General features: G+C 40.1%; 1 protein-coding gene across 1 annotated transcript in view; it reads left to right on the top strand.

Moving 5' to 3' along the window:
• RAB3C (RAB3C, member RAS oncogene family) overlaps positions 1-20,579 on the top strand; it is a 292,378-nt gene that overhangs the window by 15,277 nt on the left and 256,522 nt on the right. The window contains exon 2 of the mRNA XM_057700526.1: positions 7,436-7,663. Within this exon, the coding sequence (XP_057556509.1) occupies positions 7,436-7,663 (228 nt within the window). The remainder of the gene's footprint in view (positions 1-7,435; positions 7,664-20,579) is intronic.

Here is a 20,579-nt window from a genome sequence, read left to right as displayed (position 1 = left end):
TGATGAAGAGAAGAGTGAACTAGCTGAGCCTGCATGTCTGTAATTCATTTTTTAAAAATTGTATTGGAGTATAGTTGATTTACAGTGTTGTGTTAGTTTCAGGTGTACAGCATAGTGATTCCGTTATACATATACATATATTCATTCTTTTTCAGATTCTTTTCCCATATAGGTTATTACAGAATATTGAGTAGAGTTCCCTCTGCTATACAGGAGGTCCTAACCCAATTGGTCCAGATCGTGAAGGCACAATCAGTACACAGACGGAGAAATCAGGATAACCTATTAAAAAATAAGGACCCCCTCTACTTTAGCTTCTTCTCAAACACTCTTAATTTCATCTTTAAAACGGGGATAATGGCTTCAGGTTTCCTGTCCAGTACAGTGGGAGCTTGGAAGTGGTCACTCCCATCCTCACATTAGAAAAAAGCTGAACAAACTGAAAATTAACAACTCTTCTCAGATGACCCGAGAAGTGAGGTCACAGAGAAGACTGCTGCCCACAAATTGGAGAGACAAACAAGCGGACCCAGAGAATCACAATTTACTGGAACAGACACCTCCATGGGATCAACCCAGAGAATCACAATTTACTGGAACAGATACCTCCACGGGATAAATCTTGGGGTAGGAAAACCTAAATGTAATTGATGAAGAAAATGTAGACTGTAATTGATGGATTGCTGGAGGCTCAGTGTGGACAAGTCTAAGAGATAAAAACTCCAGGGTGCCTCACACTTTTGTCAATTTACCTTCAGGAGCTCTATTATATTCTCATACTGAAGCTTGGAGAAAAATTCCCTCATGCTTCTGGCAGGGGGCAGAGGGGAAGGTAGCCTTTCTGAAATACACTCAGAATTCTATTCCTCTAACAAGGGGGTGCTAATAGTTAGATACTGATATCTGGGGACAGTGAAAGGATGAGGTGTGATAATACGTGTAAAGCACATAGTATAGTGTCTGTAAGAGCTGATGTTGCTCTTATTTTACCATTTTCCTGTGCATCTGCTGAGTGTTATCCACATGTACTAAAGAAGCTATGCATGAAATAGAGATCCTCCTCTGCAAGGAGTTCTGTGAAACTGAGTTTGAGGAATACCCCTAAAACACAGAGCAACTTGCATCTTGGACGCATTACCATCCTTTGGCGTACCATCATATATATTCTCCAGGAGTCCCACAAAATAGTAAGTCATTTCCTGTTAACATAAAAGAGACAAAGATGATTTCCAAATGCTGCCCTACTTTCCAGGCCCTTGATTTCAGAAGCCAGGGTTAGAGTTTAAGTCTTCTAGTGCCTTGGCTGCTCGCAATTCCTTGGACAGCATCCTTTCAGCTCGATGGTGATGTGTCTGCCGTGACAGTAGTGTTTATTGCTTCTCTACTGGCTCTCGCCAGAGCAAACAGTAGCAGACACATGGAGAAATTGCTGGCCTGAGACTGTAAAGAGTATCACAATTCCAATCTATTCTGAGAAACAAACAGGGAGGCAGGCAAAGCAAGCACAGATGAGACCTTCACAAGGAGAAGCCACCGGGGGCCAGATGACAAGTGTTTGGAAACCTTATCTTTCATTATTTTCCATCTTGGTTTTAAATTTAGTCTTTACTTTGGAGCTCTCAGGAATAATTCCTCTTATTACCCTTTTCTTTTCTTTTCCCACAGGTAACAACAATTGAGATTTGAAACTACTTTACATATTTCCACACTTCCCAGACATATGTCCCATCCTTACTTTCACTCTTCCAGTTTCAAAGAATTGCATTTCATTTTCTGGATAATTTACCCTTGTTCTTCCTCCCGCTGACCCTCAGGCTGTTATCAATAGTAGTAGATGGAACATAGTACATTTAAAATGACTTTTTTGTTTTTCTCATCAGATGCACAAATGGATTAGTATAGTTTAGATTCTTAAGGGCCCAAGGGAATCCCTGCAAATAATTTCCTTTTCCCATTTATTTGGAAGAGCTAATGTCAAAAATTCTGAAGTAGGCTGTGGTTGCATGTTTTAGTCAAAGGTAATCTGCTTGGTCCCTGGTCAGTAGGACTTCTGGGGAAACTAGAACTGAAATTAAAAATGACACATCATATAAAAACAGTTGATTGAACCTGGTGTACCCCCCAAAAAAAATAATTAATAAAAAAATAAATAAATAAAAAAATAAAAAATAAAAAATAAAAATAGATAAACAAATCTGAAAAAAAAAAAATGACACATCAATTAAATCTATGATCTGTTCACCTGCTATTGAACCAAGGCACACCTAGAGGGACAGCACAGTGACTTTGCAAGGCACCAGCTCCCAGACGTTAAGAATTTGCTTCAAACTTGCTGAGTTCCTTAATACGTATTGTAGAGGTCTCATCCATAGATTTATATTTTCAACAGGGTAAAAAATTCATTGTTATTTGTCTACAAACTGATTAGCATTTTGATTAGCATCTTAAGTGAGTATATAAAATGCATACTGATCAAACTCAGGAATGACATATCTGGAAGGGATAACTAAAATTTTTGATTAAAGGACATAAAGTTACCAGAACAGAATGGAATCATAAATCAAAACAAGCAAAAGGAAATGTAATAGAGTACATATAAAGTTTGACACTTCCATTAAAAAAATAAATTGCGGAGGCATAGATGGGGGTGGGGAGACCTATGTTTATAGCAGTGAATATGAAAAAAGTGCTGAGCATTTGAAAAGACTTTATTGTTAAGTCAAATGTGATAGGATATGTGAATCTCAATTTACTCTGCACTGCCCAGATAAATATCTGGAATTTTGTGACCAATTGTGGGAGCCACGTATGTGACTTTGACATCTGCAGAGATGTCAGCTTTAACCTAGCAGATGTGTGGGATTTTTCAGACATGTCCTGTGTGGCGAAAGGGGCTAAAGCAGTTGAGATCATCCAAGCAGGAGGAGAGAAAGCTTATGGAGCTGTGATTGGTTCCCTCAGATCCCTGAAGTTCTTTCAGATGGGAAAGAAATCAATTCTTTTGATTCATAAGGCAGAATCTAGACCACATGGACAGAAGCTACAGGGAAGTATATTTGAACTCAAATCTAAGGAAGAAATTTATAACAATTGCAGTTGTTCAGCAATGAAATAGGCTGCTTCACAACCTAGCAAACTCTGTCTCTCGCTGTGAAGGGCTGGGCTAGAATACCAGTGTCATGCCGAGATGCCGGCAAGAGGCACACTTGGGATGAGTGGGAAGAAGGGCTACCCTGAAGAGTCTTTCCCACTCTGTGATTCCTTTTTTAAAAAAAATTAATTCAAGATTAATGCAATTTAAAGAGTTATCTCTTACGTATCTTTTATAAAATCCGATTTGCTCTTTGGGGGGGTTCCTTCATGCCCACTCATGTTTTCATATTTTCCCATGAAAACTTTGGAAACGTTCACATGACTTAGTGTTTAGAAGTGTTAGTAAATTTACATCATGACTGTCTCTATGTCCCTTTGACAGTCACATGCTGTCAAATTGCTTCATTTCTTTTTTTTTTAAATTGGAGTATAGTTGATTTACAACGTTGTTGGTTTCAGGTGTACAGCACAGTGAATCAGTTATACATATACATATATCCACTCTTTTTTAGATTCTTTTCCCATACAGGTTATTACATAGTATAAAGTCAAGTTCCCTGTGCTATACAGTAGGTCCTTATTAGTTATCTATTTTATATATAGTAGTGTGTATATGTCAATCCTAATCTCCCAGTTTATCCCTCCCTCTGTTTCCCCCCCAGTAACCATAACATTGTTTTCTACATCTGTGATTCTATTTCTATTTTGCAAATAAAAATTGCTTCATTTCTATTCTCAGCAAGATTAGGGCAGTCTACTGCTCCATTCCCTAAGCCAGGATTTATTTCATTATTCTAAAGTTTAAGGAAACACATATACATTTTGAACGCACATCTTTGGGGCTCTCTGTGAATCCTATTGGGGATATAAATCAGGAAATAATTTAAAGAAACCACATACCACCTTCAAGAATAGCAGGTTTGGGCTTCCCTGGTGGCACAGTTTTTAAGAATCTGCCTGCCAATGCAGGGGCCACGGGTTGAGCCCTGCTCCGGGAAGATCCCACATGCCGTGGAGCAACTAAGCCTGTGCGCCACAACTACTGAGCCTGCGCTCTAGAACCCATGAGCCACAACTGCTGAGCCCACATGCCTAGAGCCCATGCTCTGCAACAAGAGAAGCCACTGCAGTGAGAAGCCTGAGCTCCGCAACGGAGAGTAGCCTCCGCTCACCACAACTAGAGAAAGCCCATGGGTAGCAATGAAGACCCAACACAGCCAATTAATTAACTAATTAATTTTAAAAAAGAATAGCAGGTTTGCAGACTCTCCTAATTCATCCTTTGGAGGGTCTGGATCCACATATCAACCAGCCTCATCCTCCCTCATCCTTGGTGCTCCCACCACCTTCTTTGCTGCCAAGGTAACGGGTATGATATGTCCTTAAAATTGAGCATCTTCTATTTCTCATGCTGGAGAAAACTCCAGTGTGGTTTTCTCTGTCTAAATCTCTACAATTACATTTTAAAAGTGTATATAATGATGACGTCTATATTTCTGCAGTTTTTGGAGTTGGTCTAATTTTGGACTAGAACTTGGGACTGATGGCAGCTTTCTTTATCACGTTTTCTTTCAAGGCAGCCTAGAAATCCACAGGACTCGGTTGGAATCCCACCTTAGGGTAATGGTAGGCTGTCAGGCTGAGAAAATGAGCAGCTCTGGGAAATTTATAGAGTCTCTTTTCTGACTGTGGCTTAACTGAACATGTTTAATCCAGAATCTAGTATCTGGGCTGATTCATATAAAGGATGGTAAAAAAGATCTTCTTAACAAAGCCCATTTGCAGGCCTGGTTGAACTTAGCACCTCCATAAGGGGAGAAGCTTAATTGGTGAAAGGCTTATGTCTGCAGGAAAAGGAATGTCAAACGAAACGGTGGCTTGGCTTTCCGGGGTGTCAGACATCATCAGAGCAAGACATCATTGTTCAAACTGAGAGTCAAGAATTATACTCCAATTTTTGCTCTTGGTGGGTTGCTGGTATTGGGGGAAGTTACTTGAGTGTGTAGCGTCCTAGGCCAGAAGGGAGAATGATGAAGCCTGCCTGTTTTACTGGCCCAGTTTCTCCCACTGGCAAACAATCATTACAAGTCGTATTTACTGAAGACAGCAATGTGGTTACATGGACTTAAAAAGAGAAATGCTGAAGCTTATATTTAATAAGAAAGTATGAAATGCAATCAGAATGTTTATTGCCCTTAAACTTCATAACATATACAGATTTTCTTTTTGTCTTTATTCTTGCTCGTATAATTGTGTTCTCCTACTGGCCGTATTTGTAGAAAGGAAATACGTTATTGCCCCATCTCCCCTTTTCTTTTTCCTTCACTTAACTTTATTATTAGTATTATTATTTTTAATAAATTTATTTATTTATTTATTTGTTGGCTGTGTTGGGTCTTTGTTGCTGCGGAGAGTGGGGGCTGCTCTTTGTTGCAGTGCACGGGCTTCTCACTGCAGTGGCTTCTCTTGTTGCAGAGCACGGGACATGGGCTTTAGTAGTTGTGGCACACAGGCTCAGTAGTTGTGGCTCACGGGCTGTAGAGCGCAGGCTCAGTAGTTGTGGTGCACAGGCTTAGTTGCTCCGTGGTGTGTGGGATCTTCCTGGAGCAGGGATTGAACCCGTGTCCCCTGCATTGGCAGACAGATTCCTAACCACTGCGCCACCAGGGAAGTCCCACCCTCACTTGTCTTACATGTGCGCACACACCCACACACAGACACACACCCACACACACACCTGATTTCAGCAGCCAATGTGGTCTTACATGAGACTGAGCAGTATACATTGTTTCTAGCATTCCACTACCTTCTGGGGCTTTTCTCTTTGCCCTACCCCCAAGAGAAAAATGTAATCATTAATCAGATTTTAGAATAAATGAAAAAAGACTGTCTAGCCTAGCACTGAGCAATAGAACTTTCTGCAGTTATGACAGTGCCCTGAACCTTGCTGTCCAGTGTCGTAGCCACTGGCCCCATGTGGCTCTTGTGCAATTGAAATGTGGCTAGTGTACATGAGGAACTGAAATTTTAATTTTATCTAGTTTAAATATAACCAGGAATATGTGCCTAGTGGCTACTGTATTGGACGGTACAACAATTGCCAAAGAATTAATAACATCAGAAAAGGTAACCGGGTAAATGCACTGATGAGTGGGACTCACTGTTCTAAACGCTTCTTTTCTGTATGGAGCCAAATGGTACTGAGAGTAATGCAGAAGCATTTTTGATAGATGTTAAAATGATCGTCAAAAAAGATGAGGAAAAATCCACCTAGAGCGTTTATAATTAATAATAGAGATTATTCTCCATTCTGTGCTAGGTGCTTTATATATCTGCTGTACAGATATATCATCTATTATTTTCACAAGTGTTTCAAGCTGGATAATAATTTTTTCCATTTCGTGGAAGAGAGGAAACTGAGGGACACCAATTTAAAATGGAAAAGCCAAGTTTCCACAGCCAGTAAGTGGTGGAGGCAAGGTTTGAACCCAGGTAGGGTTCTTCTTTAATGCATCTCACAGTGAATATTTCCCACATTGTCCTTAGGGCATGTGTATATATTTGCCTAGTTCTCACTGGGAACCCAGGTTGGGGGTGAGGGGCAGGAGGCCTTGAGAACAGAAGCCCTGGCACCACACTGCCTGATTTGAATCCTGCCTCTACTACTTACAAAGCGTGTGAAATTGAGCAATTACTTAGCATCTCTGAGCCTCAATTGTGTCCTTTTAATATGTAAATAATAAAGGTACCCTCCCATAGGGTTGTGTGCAGGTTAAGTAAGTTCACAGTTCCTGGCACTTTGTTTGAACCATATGTATTTGTGATTGTCATTATTTGAAAGAGATTGGTCATGTATGTTAGGATGTTGATTTAAAGTGATATTAATAGATGTAGTAGAAGACAGGCTTTGGGTGTGCTTCCCTAGAAAATAAGAGAGACTATAATAATTCAGATAAGACAGGAAGAAACACCCTGCTGTTCAGCCACTTTGCTGTCGTCGCCATCACTGGAATTACAAAGTTTCAGAGTCCACGTGCCCTGGCCAGCTCCTCATATCTTTGCTTTTCATGTCTCATTTCCTTTGGTGTCTTTGATTCGTTCTGAATGCTGAGCAGTGACAAACACCAACACAGCTGGAAAGAGCCGTAAGATTTGCTTCTCTGTCTTCCAGCAGGGAATTATTGCCATGGATACCAGCATCAGAGCAAGGCTGGGGAGCTCTCTCAACTCGTCTCCTGAGTGGTCTGACATCTGTTTCTGGCAAGGCCAATAATGAGCGTGCTGCTAGCTTCATAGCAAACGGGAGACTGATCCCCACCTCTTTTGTTTTTGTTTGCCACAGATGGCCTCTGCCCAAGATGCCAGGTATGGCCAGAAAGACTCCTCTGATCAGAACTTTGACTACATGTTCAAGTTGCTCATCATTGGCAACAGCAGTGTGGGGAAAACATCCTTTCTGTTCCGGTATGCGGATGACTCCTTTACATCTGCATTCGTCAGCACAGTTGGGATTGATTTCAAAGTCAAAACTGTATTCAAAAATGAAAAGAGAATCAAGCTTCAGATTTGGGTAAGTGACTTTGAACTGACAGCATCCTTCCGTCTAGGGCATTGAACTTATAAAATAAGTGTGGGAGGGAAACGCTTTCCGCCTTGTTCTGTCCGCAGGGGGTGCATAAGCCTCCCTTTCCAGGTTCTTTGCCACAGAACGTCTGGTTTCAAAGGCAATAGAGTGATGCCTCTTTAAGGTGTGGAGACTCATTTAGGCCTTGTTGTCATTTGATGCTTCTTAAGTGTCTTCAGAAGAAAGAAAATCCAAATGTCTGTCTGTTGTGGTAAGGAACACTCAACAGAAAGTCCGGCTCTGTCTTTTATGGTCTGTGTGACAGAGAACAGGTCTAAATCCTTCTCTGCCACTTTTCTGATCCACGACATAGGCAAAGTGAATGTAGCCTTCTTAGGTCACAGGAAGCAGCCTGCCCTGGTGGTGTTAAAGAAGAAGGTAAATAACCACATACAGAGAAACCTTAGGTTTAGTCCCTTCATAAGCTCCAGCTGAAATTTGAAAAAGCACCCATTTAATCTCCACAACCTTGTGTTTTCAGCTCTAAGAGTTATGTTTACCCACACAAACAAAACAAAACACAAATGAAATAACATGTTTATTTTAAACAGGGGTTTTCCCTAAGCAGAAGGTTCCCCAATAAGTTTTGAGACCGTGTGACTAGCTTTCTGCCTCTCCTCACCCACTGCAGAAGGTCAGAGATTCCTTAACTAAACCATTGGGATACATTTAGGAGAATAGCAAGTGAGAAACAGAATAAAAAGTGTGTTTGGGTAGCAGCTTCAAGGTACTATAAGAGATGAAGTAACAAAAAAATTGGTTATACCAAGAGAGAGTCATGCAGTAAGCGTTTTACGCACATCATGTACGGGCACAGTGGGAAATGTTTTTACAGTTAGTTTGGCCCCCTTTCCCTGTTCCTTCGTACCTCTGACACTCAAGTTGATCTGAGCTGTAAGCAGGCATTTCCCAAGAGGTGAGGTTTCTACCTTCTTCTGAGACAGTTCCGATCTTTACTACCATCTGGTGCTGGTGCCAAGGTTGATCTGTAGAACCTATGATAAATCTGCCTCCTCAAATATGGAAAGCAGAAAGAAAGACAAATCTTGCATTTAAACTCTTTTTTAAAATAAAAGAGCCCATAAGGTATCTGTATAAATATACCAGATGTCCTTTTGTATCTTAAAGCTCTTCGGAATAAAATTTAAAGAGGCAGGTATATACACAGGTAGGTATCCTCTTAGGCAGTTTACAATAGATTGTTGCTATTTTACTTATTCTGATTCTGGAGTCTTCCAAGTCTAATTAGAATTCAGAAAAGAACTTGGAAAAATAGGCCCAGTCCCCATCGCTGCTCTACTGGTCCCCAAAGACATTTTTGTTGGGCTAGGGTTCCCACTTTTGATACTTTAGAAACACGCAGCCCTGTTTATAGAGACAGAAAGAGCTGTGTTTATTGCTTCACATTCTTTTCCTTTTGAGCTTTAAGTAACCAATTGTCACATGGAGATAACTTTCATATCCAGGCTTAAGAAAGACCCCTTAACTCTCAGGGGCTTTGGTGCATTGAAAATTAAATTAATTTACTAACTACACATCTCTTAACTCTATGAATGTGTTCTTTCTGCTAATATCAAAGAACTGTCATTCCTCTGGCTGACAGCTCCTGGTTTCTTCTCCCTGCCATGTACCTTAGGGATATTTAAAGGTGGCTGTTGTGATCATTTGGGAAAACCCTAACATGCTATATAAATTCAATCCTATAATCTCTAGCAATTTCTCAGTTTAGGGTTTTTTTTTTTTTTTTTTTTTTCAGTTTAGGTTTTTGACAGGAATGCTTTGTAGAGGTATAAAATCATCTGCCCTTACTATAAAACAGATATACTTCAAATATTGTACTTTTTTTGAGAATTACATTCCCATATTTGCAAAAAAAAATTTTTCCAAACCCTCAGTGCTAATACCAGACCAGAGCTCATTCCTGTACCTTTCTTGGACACTGAAGTTCCACTGCTTCTCGCCAGGTCTTACTTCTGCACGAAAGTTACTCTTCTCTGAGCCAAGCAAAGCCCAACTCAGATCTCTCAGCTGCTCCTACTCTAATACCTCCTCATGCTTCTCAGTTTCCATAACTTCACTCAAAAGCCTCTGACATATAAATCTGTTCAAATTTGTCTCTAGTCACCCATAATCTACCGTTTTCCCACAACCTCCAACTCTCTTCATAGCCCAGTCCAGCCTGGGATCTCATTCTAGGGTTTTCATTCTCCTGTTCTGTGGACACCCACACTTCCTTCAGGGGCCAGCCACTCAGGAACCCTTCACCCAGCCCTCTCCCCAGTCACAACAGTAGTCTAACGGCTACTGTTTTCTTTGCAGTCAAAACAATCTTCTTTCTTCCTCTTAGGGACATTGGGAGCTCTTAATGCACCTATGATTCTAGGGGTATGAAAATGGATTTTATACTACTGTATACCAACTGGTCTACTGCATTGTGAACCATTGAAAGCAAAGATTTTGGGCTTATTGAACTTGTAGTATAGTTGGAAAAAGAAATGAATACTCATGGAGTAACTATCTATATGTATATAAACAAATATCAAGTTGTATGAATATTATATGTAGTAGCATTTATTGAACATACACCTATGCCAGGCATTATCTGTGCCTTGTCTCTAATTCCCACAAAGACCCAACTTTGTATTTATTATCATTCCTATTTTATCTGAGAAACCTGAAGGTGGGACAAATTAAATAGCTTGTCCAGAGTCATCCGTGGCGAGAGGCTGGTTCGAGGCTAGGTCTATCAGATTCTAATGCTTCAGCTTGTTCCCCTCCATCATGCTGCCCTGATTAAGAAGTCTTCTTGAACGTGGTGGTGCTTTTGTGAAGATGGCAATCTTAGACAAAGTATCCTGGGATGCTGAAACGATGTTTTTGAAAGAGTTTGACCATCCCAATGAATTGAGTCATGCAGGAGGAGATAGGATAAGGAGTAACAGGGTGGTTCGCCTAAGTCTAGACATTCCTACAGTAATTCTAGGGGTTCTTGCTTTACGCTATAATGTAAATGTACTAGAAAATATTTAGTTATGTACAGCTTTTATTGTTTATGACAGACAAATTATTTATTTGGGACTATCTGGCACTGATGGTTTGCCATCTCATATTTCAGTAACCAAATGTGAACTGTTTTTCCCAGTTTATAGTATCTTTATGCATTTACATTAATGTGTAATGAATTCATTAAGGTGTCCACAATGATCTTAGCCTATACTGTGATCTGTTTCTACTTGCAACACTTCTGACACCAAATGTGGGGGTTTTCCAGACCACGCAATTCTTCATTTCTATGTAGACACCTACTGGGTGTCCTGTAATTTAATACAGTGTTGACACTAACTACCCAGAGTTAGCTCAGATCCCACAGGTAAAGGGCTCAGTTCCACAAGTCTATCCCTCCCCTCCCCCACTTCAGACACCGATCACAAATCTGGGCCCTCTGTGCTTGTGACCTACAGGCTATAAATTTGCAGGTCGTACAGCCCCGCCCCTCAGGATTGATAAATTGCTAGAACGGCTCACAGAATTCAGGAAAAGTTTACTTACCATTACCAGTTTATTATAAAGGATACAACTTAGGAAGAACCAGACAGAAGCGAAGCATAGGGCAAATTTTTGTCGAGGTGGGTGGACACAGCTTCCATGCAGTCTCGGGGGTGTCACGCTCCCAGCACCTTATACATTCACCAAGCCAAAAGCTCCCCAAACCTCATCCTTTCCGATTTTTATGGCACTCCCATTACATTGGCCATTTGGTGATTAACTCAGTCTTCAGCCCTCTCCCCTCCCAGAGGTCGGGGGGGTGAGGCTGAAAGTTCCAACCTTTTGATTACATGGTTTGTTCTTCTGACAATCATCCCCCATTCTTTTTTTTTTTTTTTAATTTTATTTTTTGTTGGAGTATAGTTGATTTACAATGTTGTAATCAGTCCCCAGTTTGAAGCTATCCAGGGGCACACCAAGAGTCACCTCATTAACATGAACTCTGATATGGCTGAAAAGGGCTTATTATGAATAATAAAGGATGCTCCTTTCACCCCTATCACTTAGGAAATTCTAAGGGTTGTAGAAGCTCTGTGTCAGGAACCAGGAGGAAGACCAGGTATGTGTTTCTTGTCCTATCACACTGTCACAGCCTGTTATACCAAGATAGGCTACAGATATTGATATAATTCTGATCACTCTACTTTAAATTGCTTGTAAATAGAACTATTTCCAGGTTAAGAAATGAAGATATATAGAGAGGCTAAGTGATTTGACCTTACCTTACAGTTAGTGCCAGAGCAGAATCTAAAATCCAGGTCTCCTGCTAGCTAAGCCAATCCGATTGCTACTACACCAAGTTCATGCTTAAGGCCTGTACTGTGTTATGACAACTGTGATAAATCTCTTACCTGATTGCCAGTGTTGCCGTTAGGCATAGGAACATCAAACCTGAAGCCAGATTTCTAGTAGTATTTCTAAAATATCCGAAAGAAGGAACCTGAGTGGGAAGACTGCCCAGTTTTTCTACTTGATGGTTTGCTTTTTGCCTGTGCTGTGGGGGGAATTTCTGAGACCACAAACTGGATTACTGGGGTTTTAACTGTCCACATGTAAAGAAAGCTTTTAACAGCTACAAGAAACATTGACATTTCTTTCTGCGTATGTTACACCTCTTCTCTGTGGAAGTTCATTACTGCCTTGGAGTAAACCTGTTTAAAGAAATATTGTTCATTTGTACTAAGTTACAAACCTTATTTTCCTTTAGTATATTTAAGAATCCCTCTGTCCTTCATTACAATAACATTTCTTAATGCACTTTTATTATCATTTTTATGATTCTCAAGTCAAAGATTGTTGAGATTTCAAGTATTAGAGTTGGTTCTTTTATTTTGTGTGTCTATTTAATGCTGTTAAGAATATATTGGTGAAAAATTTAGTGTGGGTTTTTCACTTTAATTATAGAAAAATATCTCACAGCTGGAGTCTATAATATTTTGCTTCTGATTTGAAAGTAGATTAGCTTTGGCAAAGGCTATGTAGAGTGCATTTTCTCCCAATGAAAAGATTGAAAAATAATATCGAATCCATTACTAAGAGTATCTCAGTATTATATTTATTTTCAGTGTCTAGATTACTACTATTTGAGGCCTATAGCAATCTGTAAAGTAAAGAGTGCTGGTAATTCTTGAAACTAGACTGTGAGAGGGCCAGGTTTGACAGGTTTGACAGTGTGGTTCTCCTGAATAAAAGGCAACTTCCTTTGCTTAAAGAAAGCATATGGGTCTCCTTTTTCAGTTGGGTCTATATTGTTCAAGTCCCAAAATCAAGGTTAACTCTAACTAATGAAAGACTTAGCTTGAAAAATTCATAGCTTAATTAGAGGACATAGGTTTAAAGTGGGCAGGAGGCAGGTAGGCAGAGGGGATTACTGTTACCTTAAGGATTAGAACTAGCATTTTATTGTTTTTGCATTCTCTTTTCCCCATCCTCAACCTTCACCACTCCTTGTATTTTCTATGCCTCCTTCCCCTTTCCCCCTCTTCTTCCCTCCTTCCTTTCTGAGTTCTGGCCAGCCTGAGGTAATAAGAAATTTATCCTCAGTGGTCAGGGCTGTCACATACAGATGCACACATTGTGTACTGAACAAGGGTACCAACCAGGGGTCAAGTGGGGCTGCTCTCCAGCCAGAGGCCCACTTGCTGAGCTATGCTCAGCTCCAGGAAGGGATGCCTTTTCCTTTTCACAAGGTGTCATCTGTTCATCAAGCATCTGCTGCTGGTCCACAGGCAACCAAAGGGAATTCTGATTCCCGCAGAGCAACCATATATGTAGGCAGTAACTATATCGCCATCTAAGACAGGAGACGGTTAAGTAAACTGAGAGGATACAAGCCCTGCTTTCCCAGCCCAGTCCTGGAGGGGGATGGTCTTGGAGGGTCTGCTGGGGAGGCAGGGGGCAGTTGTGGCTCACTATGGGAACAAGGACACTGGTGGCAGTGGTACCAGGGAGTACTCATGGGCATACTGGAGGCTGCCATTTTGAGATAAAGACCCGGCACCACCCAACAGCCTGTAAGTTCCAGTGCTGGGATGCCTCAGGTGAACGACCAACAGGGCAGGAACAAAGCCCCATCCATAAGCAGAGAGGTTGCTTAAAATCTTCATGAGCCCCCAGCCACCTCTTGACATGCCCACAAGTGGAACAAGACAGTGACAATTTTACTTCTTTTCTAATTTGGATTCCTTTTATTTCTTTTTGTTCTCTGGTAGCTTTGGCTAGGACTTCAAAACTATGTTGAATAAAAGTGGTGAGGGTGGATATCCTCGTCTTATTCCTGATCTTAGAGGAAAGGCTTTCAGTTTTTCACTGTTGAGTATGATGTTAGCTGTGGGTTTGTCATATGTGGCCTTTATTATGTTGAGGTAAGCTCCCTCTGTACCCACTTTCTGGAGAGTTTTTGTCATAATTAAGTGTTGAATTTTGTTAAAGCTTTTTCTGCATATATTGAGATAATCATATGGTTTTTACTCTTCAGTTTGTTGATGTGGTGTATCACACTGATTGATTTGTGGATATTGAAGAATCCTTGCATCTGTGGGATAAATCCCACTTGATCATGGTATATGATCCTTTTAATGTATTGTTAGATGCAGTTTGCTAGTATTTTGTTGAGGATTTTTGCATCATTGTTTATCAGTGATATTCACTTATAATTTTCTTTATTTGTGGTATCTTTATCTGGTTTTGATATCAGGGTGGCCTCATAGAAAGGAGTGTTTCTTTCTCTGCAATTTTTTAAAAGAGTTTCAGAAGGATTGGTGTTAACTCTTCTCTAAATGTTTGATAGAGTTCGCCAGTGAAGTCATCAGGTCCTGGACTTTTGTTTCTTGGGAGTTTTTTCATCACAGTTTCAATTTTAGTACTTGTGATTGGTCTGTTCATATTTTCTTTTTCTTGCTGGTTCAGTCTTGGGAGATTGTACCTTTCTAAGAATTTTCCCGTTGCTTCTAGGTTGTACATTTTATTGGCATATAGTTACTTGTAGTAGTCTTTTATGATCCTTTGTATTTCTATGGTGTCCATTGTAACTTCTCCTTTGTCATTTTTAATTTTATTGATGTGAGCCTTCTCCCTTTTTTTCTTGATGAGTCCAGCTAGAGGTTTATCAATTTTGTTTATCTTTTCAAAGAACCAGGTCTTAGTTTCATTGAGCTTTTCTATTGTTTTCTTCATCTCTGCTTCATTTATTTCTGCCCTGATCTTTATGACTTCTTTCCTTCTACTAACTTTGGTTTTATTTGCTCTTCTTTCTTTAATTGCTTTGGATAGAGGGTTAGGTTGTTTATTTGAGCTTTTCCTTGTTTCCTGAGGTAAGATTGTATTGCTAAAAACTTCCCTCTTAGAACTGCTTTTGCTGCATCTGATAGATTTTGAATCATCATGTTTTTGTTTTCATTTATGTCTAGGTATTTCTTTATTTCCTTTTTGATTTCTTCAGTGATCCATTGGTTGTTTAATAGCCTATTGTTTAGCCTCCACATGTTTTGTTTTTTATAATTTTTTCTTATATTTGATTTCTAATCTCATAGTGTTGTGGTTGCAGAAGATGCAAGTTTCTTAAATTTACTGAGCCTTGCTTTGTGGCTCAGGATGTGATCTGTCTTGAAGAATGTTCCATGTGCGCTTGAGAAGAATATGTGTTCTGTGGCTTTTTGATGGACTACTCTATAAATATCAATTAAGTCCATCTGATCTAATGTGTCATGTTTCCTAACTGATTTTCTGGTCTTGATGGTCTGTCCATTGAAGTAAGTGGGGTGTTAAAGTCCTTATTTCTTTTCATTCTTTTTTATTTATTCTGTTCTGTGGCATTGATTTCCACCATTCTGTCTTCCAGCTCACTTATCCTTTCTTCTGCTTCATTTGTTCTGCTGTTGATTCCTTCTAGTGCACTTTTCATTTCAGTTATTGTATTGTTCATCTGTTGTTTGCTCTTTATATCATCTAAGTCTTTGTTAAACATTTCTTGTATCTTCTCAGTCTGTGCCCCCATTGTTTTTCCGAAATCTTGGATCACCTCTACAATCATTACTCTGAATTCTCTTTCAGGTAGATTGCCTGTCTTCACTTGGTTGTTCATCTGAGGTTTTATCTTGTACCTTTGTCTGGAACATATTCCTCTGCTGTCTCCTTTTGTCTAACTTTCTGTGATTGCAGTTTCCATTTCACAGACTGCAGGGTTGTAGCTTCTTTTGCTTCTGTTGTGTGCCCCTGGTGGGTGAGACTGGTCTGAGAGGCTTATACAGGCTTCCTTGTGGGAGGGACTGATGCCTGCCCACTGGTAGGTGGAGCTGGGTTTTGTTCCACTGGTGGGCAGGGCCACATCAAGAGGTGTGTTTAGAGGTGGCTGGGGGCTTGGGAAGATTTTTAGCAGCCTGTCTGCTTATGGATGGGGCTTTGTTCTTGCCCTGTTGGTCGTTCAGCCTGAGGCATCCCAGCACTGGAGCTTACAGGCTGTTGGGTGGTGCCAGGTCTTTGTGTCAAAATGGCAGCCTCCAGTATGCCCATGAGTACTCCCTGGTACCACTGCCACCAGTGTCCTTGTTCCCATAGTGAGCCACAGCTGCCCCCTGCCTCCCCAGGAGACCCTCCAAGACCCCCAGATTTGTCTGGCCCAGGCTCCTATGAAGTCACTGCTCTTTTTCTGGGCCCTGGTGCACATGATACTTTTTTTGCACCCTCTAAGTGTAAAGTTTCTGTTTCCCCCAGTCCTGTGGGATTCTTGCAATCAAGCCCCACTGGCCTTCAAAGCCAAATTTTCTGGGGGCTTCTCTTCCTGATGCCACAAACCCAGGCTGAAGAGCCCCATATGGGGCTCAGAACTCTCACTCCTGTGGGAGAACCTCTGCAATATAATTATTTTCCAATTTGTGGGTCACCTAGCCGGTGGGTGTGGGATTTGATTTTATTGCGAATGTGCCCCTTCTTCCATCTTGTTGTGGTTTCTTCTTTACCTTTGGATGGAGACTATCTCTTTTATTAGGTTCCAGACTTTTTTATAGATGGCTGTTCAGCAGTTAGTTGTGATTTTAGTGCTTTTGTAAGAGGAGGTGAGCTCAAATCCTCCTACTTTCCAATCTTGTCTCCAACTCCCTGTAACCCTCCATATCTTAATCCCTAGCAAGTACCTTTCCCACACTAAGTAATTGCTCATTATCTTTCCATATTCCCTTCTTACCTGTTCCAAGAAATTATTTATAGGTATAGAAAGGAAGCAGTTATTTGCTTGAAACTTACTATCTGCCAGTATGAGTAGGTTGTGTGTTTTCTGTTTTGTGTTTAAAACACATAGATCTGCACAGTAGGAGGGATTGCAACATATTCCACTCACTTCTTGCACATTTCTGGAGTGGCTGTTTTCACCATTGGAGCGTGCATAGAAAGAAGAGTATTTGGAAGGAAGCATCTGAGTAAATGGAATGAATACCTAAAGGAAAATAGTTCTGACTGTAATCTTTGCATTTGGTGCTCACTTAGCGTGGTCACTCTGCCCATTGATTTCAGGATGGTGTTCAACCCTTTAGTCCATGGATAAGGAACCAACATTTTCTCCCCAGGAGAATTCCTTAAGAGAACCACAGAAGCCAGTGACAGCTGCTAAGACCATTCCTGGTACTGTCATTTATATGCTCTTTCATCCCATCACGTTTCTTCTAACTTAACCTCTGCTTTTCCTGGGATATTGAGAAAGGCAAGATTTAGTTTCACTCCTGAGAAGAAGCTGAAACTGTGTGCAAAATGTCAAGATGCATGAAAACATTCACTCTGTCAGACAGCTGGAAGCAGTGACTCCTGCATCCCACTGTGTTTAAACCACTCTTTTCAGCACTGACAAAATACAAAGGATGGTACTGACCTTGTTCCTGGCCTAATAGAGCTTACCAGCCTTGTAGGATATCATGAAAACAAACATGGAAGAAAGGATCACCCCATGGATCAGTAAGTGTGTGCCACCAAGGGGCTGAGTAGCTCAGTGGCATGGGCAGGGACTCTGAGGTTCAAATACTGACCCTGATCTCATTAGCTATGTGACCTCAAGCCCTAACTTATGTGTGCCTCCACTTACTTATTTGTGAAATGAGAGAAGATAACACCTACCCCTTAGCTGCTGAGTATTTGCTATAATAAATACTTATACTTAGTTTAATGCTAGGTGTAAAGCTAACAATAAATGTTAGTTTTCGTCTTTTGTAAGCAGTGTACCAACCTTCAGACTTTTGTGCCCAATCAAGTAACTTAACTGAGCCAAGTATTGGTTGGGTGTCTACCTTATGCCAGGCACTATGCTAGGTGCTGGGGATACAATAGTGAAGGATACACAGGTTGGCCATTAGGAGCCAACCATCTGATGGGGCAGTAGATGCAAGAAGAGAGAATTCGTCAGCTCTGATAAATTCCCAGGAGGCAGGGGTACAGGACATGCAGGAAAGATACCTAACTCAGTCTTGAGGTCTCTGGGAAGGCTTCCTGAGAGCATCTATATCTGATAAATGAAAAGGAACTATTCATTCATCCATTCATTCACTTGATCAACATTTATTGAGTTTTTACTCTGTGCCAGACACAGTGAAGGAATTTGAAGTTGAAAGTAAATAACACACAAAACATAAATTGTGATAGTGCTATGGAGAAATAATCAGAACAATCTGATAAATGCAAAACAGTATCAGAAGAGGGAAAGAATATTTTTGTTAGATGATCAAGGTGGGTTTATATGAGATAACTGAGCTGGGACACAGGATAAGGAGTCAGCTATTTGAAAAACAGGGTGAGATTTCTCTCTCTGTCTCTCAAAAAGTGAAAATTTTTCAAAAATGAGTTTTTGTTTTCTGATTTTTTCCACCATAGCTTTATACAGAGCATTTATTGCCTACTGTTTGTTTTTCAAATCCTGACTTTCATCTTGTTTTGCTCTCCATTTGAGCAAGAATGGATTTAGATTATTAGGGCCTAAAGATTTTACAGTTTGGCAATTGTCTTTAAGGAACAAGATACAAAAATATTTTGTTTTGCTAAAGTGGAATAAAGCAGATGAACACACTTCTGGAGCCTCTTGGAAGGAACCTAAAGTTTAATCTACAGTCAGCATCATAGCAATTCACCTCTGCATTTGCAGAAATTTTACCTGTATGTCTGTAGAGAGTGTCTGTAGAGAATTAAGGACGTGTGGCTGATGAGAAGCAGTTACACATAGTGTAAAAGAGGAACATCCATTCGGAGAGCATGGGCAAAAGTGTGTTGAGACAGTGGGATAGAGAAGAGGGGTTATTGGGGTAGGAAATTGGATTTCTGGGGCAAATATCTTCACTTCTCTGGGTATCAGTTATCTCATCTTTAAAAGGAAGGGGATGGACGCCCCTAAAACAAAACCAAAATTGACATTCAATGATTGCTAATGTGCCAGGTACTGTTGTATGTGTTTTGTTTAGAGGTATTAAATCATCTAATCCTCATGAAAAACCTATGAGATAGATGCTGTTCTTATCTTCAATTCACAGATAGGGAAACTGAGGCACAGAGAGCGTGGATAACTTGCCCAAGGTCACATAGCTAACAAGAAGTAAGCAGATCTGAGTGTGAGTCACCTAGCCTTGGAGTCTTCTAACATCCTTTCTCTAGAAGTGCCACTTTTGAGTAATTGCTCTGGACCAGACACTGCACATTTTGTGTTTAGTACTTACCACAACCTTGAAATGTTGATATTAATATAGCTCTTTTAAAGATATGAGGAAACTAAGACTCAGAGAGTTTAAGTAATTTCCTTCTAGTCACAGAGCTCTTTCTATTTCTTTTAGAGTAACTTTGAACTTTATAACTCTCTGATTAAAAAATAAATAAATCTGCAAGTAGGCAAAAATCAACAGAGTAAGTTTTTTCCAGAAATATATCATAACAGTATGTTCTATCCAGATTGATATCTTTCATGATTCTCCTGTCATCCTAGTTCCTACAGGGACTTCTAGTTCAAGACTGCTGCTCCCAAACCTTCTAAAAATGGCAGTGCCACCTTTGGTAGCAGAGAATGGGAATTCTACATATGTGAGGTTCCAGATAACTGAATGTTTAAATTGCCAAAATCTTAAACAAATTACATATTTTAATGAAAATCTAATGTATATTGCACATTTACTTACACAAAACTAAGAACGTGAAAGATAAGTGAACTTTGTCTTGGACTTAACGCTCAAGATTATCGCTATGAGTCCCTTGGGGATAACTACTCCACTCTGTAGTCACCAGATGATATTTTCTATACCTTTAGACCTATTTATATATTTCTTTTCTTTTTTTTAATATCACCGTCCCCCTCATGTGTCTAGTTGCTTTCCTCTACCATTCTGATTTTTTCACTTTTTTTATATAGTTTTGTATATCAAATTCTTTGTTCTTAGCTGAATTGAGAGCAAAGTGACTCAGAGTAAGAGTAAGAGTATCTTTGTGTTAATATGCATGAGCTTCAGTGTAAGGGTGCTGGAAAGTCTAATTCGCCTTCACAGAAGCTTCCCTTTGCTACTGTATTGTTATCTTTACAGATTGATCAACTGAAATGTTAAATCTGCCTGAACGCATTGGTGTTAGTTTGACCTTAGGCCTATTCTTACTTGGGTTTAAATTCCCCTAGGATGGCAATATCGTATAGTGGTTTTTGTGCTTAAAAGTGGAATCTGAAGCAAGGCTGTCTGAGTTTAAATCTTGGTTCTAAGACTTATGGGTGTGTGACCTTGGGCAAATTAACTTCTCTGTGCCTTAGTTTTTCCATCAGTAAGCTAAGGCTAATGATGATAAGACTTTGCTTATAATGTCTTTGTAAAGA

This window comes from Hippopotamus amphibius, chromosome 1, assembly GCF_030028045.1.
Source record: "Hippopotamus amphibius kiboko isolate mHipAmp2 chromosome 1, mHipAmp2.hap2, whole genome shotgun sequence".
Taxonomy (NCBI): Eukaryota; Metazoa; Chordata; class Mammalia; order Artiodactyla; family Hippopotamidae; genus Hippopotamus; species Hippopotamus amphibius.
This window is presented reverse-complemented; position numbering and strand designations above follow the sequence as displayed.